At 36.2% G+C, this 10,038-nt stretch overlaps 1 protein-coding gene across 4 annotated transcripts; it reads left to right on the plus strand.

Annotated features, from left to right (window-relative positions):
- Window positions 1–982: 982 nt before the first annotated feature.
- Window positions 983–9,756, plus strand: LOC124879025 (C-type lectin domain family 1 member A-like). Of its 4 annotated transcripts, none has more exons than XM_047383287.1 (6): window positions 983–1,143; window positions 1,829–1,918; window positions 3,469–3,633; window positions 6,389–6,540; window positions 7,335–7,459; window positions 9,147–9,756. In XM_047383287.1, the coding sequence occupies exons 1-6, from the start codon at window positions 1,065–1,067 to the stop codon at window positions 9,298–9,300; spliced, it is 765 nt and encodes a 254-aa protein (XP_047239243.1). In that variant the 5' UTR covers window positions 983–1,064; the 3' UTR covers window positions 9,301–9,756. The 4 variants fall into 4 exon arrangements, 2 of the variants coding, with proteins under 2 accessions (XP_047239243.1, XP_047239244.1); XR_007040933.1 differs by lacking the exons at window positions 983–1,143; window positions 6,389–6,540; window positions 7,335–7,459; window positions 9,147–9,756 and adding exons at window positions 4,137–4,237; window positions 4,313–4,443; window positions 4,554–4,872; window positions 4,953–5,029 and having other exon boundaries at window positions 1,831–1,922; XR_007040932.1 differs by lacking the exons at window positions 983–1,143; window positions 6,389–6,540; window positions 7,335–7,459; window positions 9,147–9,756 and adding exons at window positions 4,137–4,240; window positions 4,313–4,443; window positions 4,554–4,872; window positions 4,953–5,029 and having other exon boundaries at window positions 1,833–1,922.
- Window positions 9,757–10,038: the final 282 nt, after the last annotated feature.

Consider the following 10,038-nt stretch of genomic DNA (forward strand, 5'->3'; position numbering starts at 1 on the left):
ATTCAGTTTATTTATATAGCGCCAATTCACAACACATATCTCAAGGCACTTCACAACAGTCAGGTACATACATTCCAATTAATACTAACAATTGAACAGTGCAGTCGGAGTTAGCTTTTTATTCAAATTGGATAAAACGTTTTTCTATCTAAGGAAACCCAGCAGATTGCATCCAGTCAGTGACTTGCAGCATTCACTCCTCCCAGATGAGCATGTAGAGACAGTGGACAGTCACTGGTGTTGACTTTGCAGCAATCCTTCATACTAAGCATGCATGTAGTGACAGCGGAGACGAAAAACTCCCTTTTAACAGGAAGAAACCTCCAGCAGAACCAGACTCAGTGTGAGCGGCCATCTGCCACGACCGACTGGGGGTTTCAGAGAACAGAGCAGAGACACAAAAAGAACACAAAAGCACTGATCCAGGAGTACTTTCGATGGGAAGGAAAAGTAAATGTTAATGGATGTAAGCCTAGCCTTAAAAGTAGACAGGGTGTCTGCCTCACGGACTAAAACTGGGAGCTGGTTCCACAGCAGAGGAGCCTGATAACTAAAGAATCTGCCTCCCATTCTACTTCTAGAGACTCTAGGAACCACCAGTAAACCTGCAGTCTGAGAACGAAGTGCTCTGTTAGGAACGTATGGAACAATCAGATCTCTGATGTATGATGGAGCTAGATCATTAAGGGCTTTATATGTGAGGAGGAGAATTTTAAATTCTATTCTGGATTTAACAGGGAGCCAATGAAGGGAAGCTAAAATAGGAGAAATATGATATCTCTTTAATTTCCTATCAGAATCACACAACACTGCATATTCCCCCATTGTGTTGTTGAAATTTTCTGAAAGACGTATTTGGCTATCACATTCACTTCTACTTTGCATACAGCTGGAGAGCCAGCAATTTAGTAGTCATATGAAACACAGCATCGGTCTCCGCAGCCTCTCTTTTGTGCCTGATGCTAGTAGGGACACTAAAAGGTTTGCATGCTTTGGAAACATAGCTTAAGACAGAAAATGTATGTTCTAATGTAGGAGTAAGAGTGACATTTATTTTACTGTTGATGCTTGATGAGATCATCATGGGAGTAAACAATGGCTTAATTTTGCTGGAAGGAGAAACTAAAGCCACCACAGGAAAATGTAATCATTTTTTTTTTTCTATTCTACCTAAATGGTGTAATTGCACAGACACGTGTATGGGTTAGCTCTTCTATTATTATGGGCCTTTTTTTTAAACATGTAAGGCTTTTCACCTGCACAAAAGATCAAGTGCTTTAAGTGGGTGTTCCTGTACTTGAAATATTGTTTGTTTTAGGGGGTTTTTGCATCAAAATGTATTAAACTGTTTCAAGTGGTTTTTAAAACATTACTGCAAACTCATTATGGGTTTTTGGTAATAATTTAACTATTGAGCGTTTTCTGCTCTGAAGTTAAAAGCTGTTTTTAAGTAAAAATAGAGGTTATAATTAGATTTCGTTTTAGTAAATTGAACTGAAGCTAAGTGGTGTAGGGCCATGTTACTTGTTTTAGTTTTAGTAGGTGTTGTAAAAGGCTTTTTTTCAAAGTTAAGGTGAATATAGTTGGTATTTCTTCTGCAGTAACCTGGAAAGCATGTTCTATGTGACTCGCATTTCACCTTAATATTTCTCAAAATTAAAGTCAAAACTATCAGCATGACTTGATTGTATTAACGGTAAGTGGTTAAAAATGTATACTCCATTTCTGAGCTAATGTTGGGGAATTAACTCTTTAAAACATTGTTTATGCCGACATGGCAATCTGTTATGATTTAAAATGTAGTTTTGTTTGTGCTCTTGTCTGTTAGTTTCACTCAGTGACCACAGACAGTTGGCTCATTACTTATCTCTGCTCTGCTTCCTGCTCACCATCGTGACTCTGTTGCAGACTCTCTGCTGTGAGTATGTAATCTTACACCTTGAACTGTGACCATTATAAATATACATACAGAACCAATTATGGGGACATTGACATTGATCGTGCAAATCTCTGAAATCCCTCAGTAGTGCAATATTAATGAAAACATTTCTCTAAAGCACATTTCCTCATTCCTTCTTCAGTTGATGTGGTTGGAAAGCATTTTTTGAGACTCTGAGTACTGAAATCACCCATGGATGATCAGTCAACTGTGGCAGCTATACAATGTAATTTACATCAGTTTTCATTTGTTCAAAAAATATTGTGACCTAGAACTTCCTCCAGTACCTTATAGATCCACATGATCCTGTTGGGATTTGATATGTTGGAACAACAGAAAGTAGTGCATAATTGTGAAGTAGAAAAAATAAACCATTGTTCTCAAAACCTTTTACAAATAAAAGTCTGAAAAGTCTTCTATGCTTTTGAGGTAATCTCTACCCGCTTTGCAAATCTGAAGAAGGAAATTTTGTATCCAACCCTATTTTACAAATAGCTCATCTAAGTCACATTGGAATACAATCTTCAGGTCTTGCCCCAGATGGACAGTTGGATTTATATCTGGACTTTGAACTTTTTTTAATTGTTCCATTGTAGCTCTGGCTCTATTTTTAAGGTTGCTGCCCTGCTGGAAAATGAACCTCTGTCCCAGTTTCTTGTCTTTTGCTGTCTCTAACCCTGTATTTACTGTAAATACAAATAAAAAAATTTATTTTAGATTATTTTTTATTAAAAATCAGAACAAAATTGTTTTCTTCTACTTCACAATAATGTGCTGCTTTGTGTTGGTGTATCACAAAATCCCAGTAAAATACGTTGACGTTTGTGGTTGTAATGTGACAAAATGTGAAAATGTCCAAGAGGTATGGGTGCTTTTGCAAAGCAGCGCACATGATGCATACCTCTGAGTGTATCTCACAAATTCTTTCACCCACACTATTGAATATTGAACATTTTTCATCTGTATAGCTATAAATCTTTTCCAAATCCGTGGACCACTTATGACATTTTCAGCATCACTGATATTCTGTGCTTATTTTGTGCTGATATTCTATCCTTAGAATAATCTTCTTTATGAAATGGTTGTCATCTTTTACTTCTGTCAGTCTTCGTAATTTTCTCTGTGTCAAATCAGGTCTTTAATTGTCTATCTATAGATAAATTCAAGGATAATCTTCTACAGTCATAATAAAATTCAAATATGTGTTCCGATGAGACTCGTTTGTCAGAAGTACCTTTTGAAAATAACCTTGAGCAGATATTAAACATGCTCTTTATTAAACCCACATTTCTGTGTTAAAAATGTTTTTATCAGTCTGATGTTATAGTCTAACCTTTAATGTCATGTTTTCATTAGCTGTAAGCAGAAAATAATCATAATTAAGAGAAAGATCAGTCTGTATGTAATTGTTCTATGTGTTTCACTCAGTAAATTGAGTTACTGAAATAAATGATATCCAACATTGTTCTTACTTATTGAACATAACGGCGTATGTACATGCCTGTGTGATTGTGTGTGTGCTCCCACAGTGGTTCAGATCACCTTGACATCTCAGTCTCAGTCAACTCTGCAAGAAAACAAACTGCGAGAGCTGACAAACAGGCTGGAGAAGCTCAACCAGTCCCATCACCTCTTGTTCATCCAGTATCCTGCTCTGAATGAGTACTGTCCCACTAGCAACTCCTCTACTGGTGGTGAGTTCCTGAGCAAGTTTTAAAATTCAACAAAATTCACAGCTGTTTATTGTAAATAACTGCTGATAATGGGTGAGAAGTTATTCTGACTAATTCAGATTTAAGGATGGGCTTTTACGTGACAGGACATGTTAATAAAAAAGGATGGCCTTTTACAGTTGGCTAGAAGGCAACACATAACAGCAAAGGCCTAACAAACAGATTTAGGCCAAATTAGTTGAAATGTCAAACTATTTAAAACAAAAGTTGCATAAGATATGCTTTTTTAGATGCACTTGTGATTTCTTTAAGATGTTATTTGATTTTCTCAAAAGTGTTTCAATGTTTTTTGGGTTAAAACTTGTAAAAAAGGCAAATTTTGATGCCACAAAGCTCAAGTGTAATTTGCATATTTGGGTAAAATATAGGCCCTGCCTTTCCACTGCAATTAAACCTAGAAATTGTCACATCTACACAAGTGTGTGCAGGTTGCTGCATGTGTGTTTCTCCTTCTCTCATTTCAGGTTGTGACCAGCAGGTGCAGCCTCCACAGCTGAAGCTCATTAAGGCTCATCAGGAGGAGCTGGTTCCCTGACGCAGACACCACATTGTTTTGCTCATACAAGTGGTAATCAGGCTCTGAAACGTATTGTGTTTTGCTCCTCGAACTGGAACTTACCTCCAGTGCTTTCCTCGACAGAAATCAGACCCAACCTTTGATGTCCTTTGCCTGGGCTCCCATGGTCTGCTCCCTAGCTTCCAGCATCTGTGTGGAGGAATCCTTTGGCTCCTTCCTCAATCCACTCTACCTCTCCTCTGGCAGCCTTCCTGGTGACAGCAGACCATATTTCTTACCACATCCAATGCCTGCAGGCTCTCACACTTACTGTTTTGCTCATCACAGAGCATAAAATTACCTTCCCTGTTTTGTTTCTCAACAGAAACCAGATCCTACCTTTGATGTCCTCCGCCTGGGCTGCTGTGGTCTGCTTCCTAGCTTCTAGCTTCTGCGTGGAGGAATCCTTTGGCTCCTTCCTCAATCCTGTCTGGCAGCCCTCCTGGTGACAGCAGTCCAGACTTCATACCACTTCCCTTGCTTCACTCAGCTGCCTGTCCACCCCTCAACATTCCATAATTCCTCACCATGAACCTGAAAGGAAAGGGACAAACATTTCTTGCCACCTTATACCAATCCTCTGCCAACCTTAGTTTCTGTGGGAAGACTCACCACCTCCTGGAACTCAATTCTCCTCTTCACCAGTAAGATTCCGCTTCTTTTTCTCATGATCATTATTCAGCCATTTCAATAACAAATATTAATCACTTATCACTCATCCTAGTGCCATCCTGGAATCCAGTTCCAAACCCAAGAAGGACCTTCAATTTCATTAAACAATAAAACGTTTAAACTCCTTAATTGTTGTGTTAATTGCTGCTTGTTACTAGAGTCTCACTTTCTAAACATGACAGAAATTCTTTGCACAAACTGTTTCAACAAAACTTGTCTAATTTCCATAGTAATTTTGTATGGACACATTGCCAACAGACAGCACAAGAATTACATTTGAAAGAGTGAAGCTAACCCAGAATATTTATATAGAAATAGACTGGTTAAACACAAGAATAAAGACAACCACAAAATACCAATATTTCAAAAAATTAACAAGACATAAAAAGGGAAAAAAACTCATGAATACTCTATACACCAAACCTTATTAAAAGCAGTAAACATTTTAAAAAAATTTTTAAGGTTGTTCAAAATTACTAAGTGAAGTTAGATATGTTCTGGAATTTATTCCAGTTGATTTCCATATCTTTTTATATAGGAAATTATATAGTTATGGCAAAAAACATTGATATACATGACAGATTTAAATAAAACAAATTATTCAACAGAAATTTGTTTATGATGGGAAACAAGACTGGAATCTTTCAAAAGAAAAAATAATATAAAAGGAGTATCAATCTAAAAAAACATTTTTACTGACATTACAGCAGTCAAATCCTTCTTATAATTGCTGACCAACTTTTGTATGTTTGGTAATTAGATTATTTGTTTTTGGTGACGAGCTCAAAGTCTTTGATAATTGGTAGTTCTCCTTGCCATCACCCTAATCTGTAACTCTCACCACAGATTCTGTTTCAGATTCAAGTTGGGGCTCCAAAGTGTTAATATGACTTCCAGTCATTTGAAACATATTGGCAAAATTCAAAGATTACTGTAAACCTAAATCTGCTAGAAATATGAATAATGTGGGGCTTACTTGTATACACTGTAAATTATATTTGAGCAGACTACAGATAAAATTTGGTAATGCCCCAATCAGTGCATTATTAATAATGAAAATGAAAATATGAGTTTTCTTCTTTCAGGGTCTTTCAAATGATAGTGATGAGTTAACAACTTTAAAAGAAACATCCAGTAAGAAGCTGAACTAGCTGTTTACTAAACTTTGATGTAAACTTAAACTCACAATGGAAAATTATACATGACTTTATATTGACATGAACAGGCAGTGATTATGCCTAAGCAAGAATTGTGTTAATATGCTTTGAAAAAGAAAACGATAATTTTAGTAATATCCTGCTGTTTTGCTGATTAATGGAAATCACTGAATGACTCTTGTAGGAGCAGGAGTCAAACCGTGATGTTTTCCCAACTGGAATATTTAAAACCCATACAAAACTGATAAAGAGGTTTTGATGTTTTCAAGCAGTTTAGGACAAATTCTAAACCTTATTTTCTTTCTCTCCGGTACTTTATTTTTTCAAACAGAAAGAGAGTGCAGACCATGTCTGGCTCACTGGACTCTTCAAGGAGAGAAATGTTTCTATTTCAGTGAGGACAGAGCAGACTGGATCAGCAGTCAGTACCATTGCATGTCACAGGGAGGCGCTGTGGCTACAATCAAAACAGAGGAGGAGCAGGTGATCATGCACAGTTCTTGCCAGATCTACCGACCCATTCAGTAAATTAGAATATTGTTGAAAAGTTCATTTATTTCACTAACTTAGCTCACTAAAAAGCATTATATAGATTAACTGCACACAAACTGATGTTTTTAAGCCATTATTTCTGTTATAAGGATTTTCTGCTTACAACTAATGAAAACACAACATTTAAGATTATAATATTACATCAGACCAACAAAAACGACTACTTTATACAGAACGTGGGCTTTTTAAAAGTTATTTTTTATACCTGTTTAAGGATTGTTATTTAAAAAAAAATCCCTTAATCTAACAAACAATCCTCATTGCAACACATATTCTAATTTAGTGAATATAACTGCATCTCAGAAAAAGAATTGATTAAATTGCATTCAGTTACAACATCAATTAAAACATGACAGTTGTTTCATCCCGCGCATATCTTAATATATCTGTAAGAGTGGGTAATTAGGAGCTTTGGTATATTCTGCACCTTCTGTATATATTTGGGGGCACTGTGTAATACGATGTTCCAAAGGTTATATATGAACAGGTCCCACATGTGCATATATAGCCATGAATGTATACGTGCATAGCAGCAGCAGCAGTAAGTATGGTTAAGAATAGATTTACAACAACCAAAGGAGTAGAAGCAGTATGAGGTCATTGGAGGTTTAGGCTTTCAATAAATGTACTGCTTACGTAACACAGTTTACATGCAGCATTTGTTACAAGCCAAGATTAAGCAGAAGACAAATGTGGACACTGACATTTTCTGACACTTTTCTCAGGAGTTTCTATTTAAAATGGCCCAGAGCCTGAGTCAGGGAGACTCATACTGGCTCGGTCTAAGGGGCAGTAGTGTGGACGGTACCTGGCAGTGGAGTGACGGCACCCCCTTGGAGAATGGACCACAGTAAGTGTAAACACAGGAACGAAGAGGCGGAGGAGGAGTGGAAAGAGGGTCAAACAAGGCACAAGAAGTCACAAGCCAGCTGCTACTTGTAAAGCTTTTGACAGTTTGCTCACCTGCTAAAGAACAACCTGTCTGGCTTCACAGCTTAGAAAAAATAGGCTAATGGTTTAAAATATAATTTCATAAAAAAAGGACATTGTTTCTTTCTAGCAGTGAGCTGAAGGTTTTGGGTAAAAACTGATTGTTTTTGAACTGGCATTTGGAACTATTCATAATTTCATCCACCTAAATAAATAAAAACCATTGTTCCATCTGACAAAAAGTAACATCATAGCATGATGTAGCTACCACAATACTTGACTGTGGATATGTAGTTCTTTTGGAGATGTTCAGAGTTATTTTTATTGCGAAACATGGCTTTTTCAAGTTCAGTTTCATCAGACCATAACAGTTTTGGGATATTTTCAGCCAGGCTTGTATTTTTCTTTGAAATAAAGATTTTTGTCTCGCTAACCTACTCCTTAACTTACACATATACATACATGATGCAGGATATTGTTGTTAAGTGAAGAACACAACCAACATTAACCAGAAATCCTTGTAGCTCTTTTTTGTTGGCCTCTTGGAAGCCTCCCGAGCACCTGTTTTGATTTTGTCTTTTGAAGAATTTTGGAGATATGTAAAGTTTTTGTAATGACTGTCTTCATTATGCCATGGTATATAAAAAATGCTGGGGAACATCCACACTGGCACAGTACCTCTGTACAACAAGAGCATTTTGAGCCGCGATAACCTCTCTACAAACTAATGGCTTTGGCTAAAGGATGCAAACGTGGAAAAATCAAGGACAGCTGAACATTAATCAGACTGTCAATATTTGATGGCTGGTGTGAGCAGCAAAGTATTGGTTCAAGGGTGTGCACAAATAAACAATCAGTTTATCATCATCATGTCAACATCTCTCCTCTTTGAAGTAATATAAAACAGCAGTGAACCTAACAGGAAGATTCAAATTTCAATTAAACAAAGTTTAAAAGCCCAGTTTAATAATGTTATATCAGTTATAACTCATAATGTTTGCACAATAAATTAATTTGTTACGTAGGACAGAAAATGCCTTTGGTATAAATCTACGACAAAGTACTAAGAAATACAGAAACGCCAGTCACACCATTAACGATTGAAATCTTGATATATTTTTTTTCTCTTGTTTGGCTCTGATTGGTAATAATTGGGTAAACTACTACATTAAAAGCATAAAAACTTCAATTTTTCATAATTTTGGCCAATAAATGCATCGGCCAATAGCAACACTTTGAGTTTAAACAAATTAGATGCCTGCTTTTGTTCATTAATGGGAATAATTTTCAAATACCTTTGTTTTCTGTTGGATTTAAACACTACAACATGCAGCATATTCTTTTTAACTTTATGTGTGACAGTCCTTAGAATACAAAATTTGAAGCGATCAAAATCTGCAGGTTTGACATTGAAGACAATCAAACATCTGTATCAACCAGGAAAAGTCACATATCTACTAGACGTAAACATAAGTAACAACTTCTTGGGTGATAGAAGACAGCAGGAAACTATCTTAACAACATGATGTATTATATGAGTGAGAGAGGTTGAAGTGGTGGGAGATTACGGTATCTTTAGAATCATTTTTTTAATCTTGCCTTTGCAGGTTTTGGGAGCATCAGCCAGATATCACAGGAGAGACCAAGGAGCTCTGTGGTCGACTTACACCCGGAGACAACTACAGGAGGAGCTGGTTCGCCTCCAGGTGCTCTGGTCACCTAAGGAGGATCTGTGAGCGCAAACAAGCTTCTCTACAGTGACCGGAGACAACATTTGTTCAGTTTTTCTTTACCTCCTAAGTCTTTTCTCGTTTATATTGGGCTTGTTAAACATAGAGATTAAAATGTTGGAAATCATACTGATTTTCCCACATTTTCTGTTGCTGTATGATGAAGTAGAAAAATTCTAGAAGATCTAGATGCATCTATTTGGCTTATGTTGGCAGAATAACCTTTATTATAAATGGGATGGTTTTGTAATGTTATTCATTTAATTATTATTCACTCATTTTGTTCGCCTGTTTAAACCCTACTTGTGCTTTCTACTATTCATTTTAAAAATGTAAAATGGTGGGTTTTATTTACATTTTGTCCTCAAACGTTTATTTGTTTATTTTGTGATTTTATAGTTCAGCTATTTCTCTCTTGATGTTGTAATTCTGGATTCTTCTTTGCTTTTTGTCTTTGCTAAAATAAAATAAAACATTTTCTAATTATTACTGTTGTAAATTGTCAAAGATTATTTTAAATTTAAATAAATTTCAACCACATTGTAATCTGGACAAATAAAATGAGTTATTTTGACTGATTGGTGAAGTAATGTCAAGTTTCTCAAAGTAGTAGTTTTATATCCAGGAGTTTAAATTAAAGTAACTGTTAGTACTGTCAGTTCGTATATCACTTTATTACATTTCACTTTTAACTAACTGCCAACCATCACAACAGCCTTTGTGTACATTCGCTGTTTGTCCAGTAGGTGCCAGTGCTGTACTAACTACA

This window comes from Girardinichthys multiradiatus, chromosome 13 (assembly GCF_021462225.1).
Source record: "Girardinichthys multiradiatus isolate DD_20200921_A chromosome 13, DD_fGirMul_XY1, whole genome shotgun sequence".
In the NCBI taxonomy this organism is placed as follows: domain Eukaryota; kingdom Metazoa; phylum Chordata; class Actinopteri; order Cyprinodontiformes; family Goodeidae; genus Girardinichthys; species Girardinichthys multiradiatus.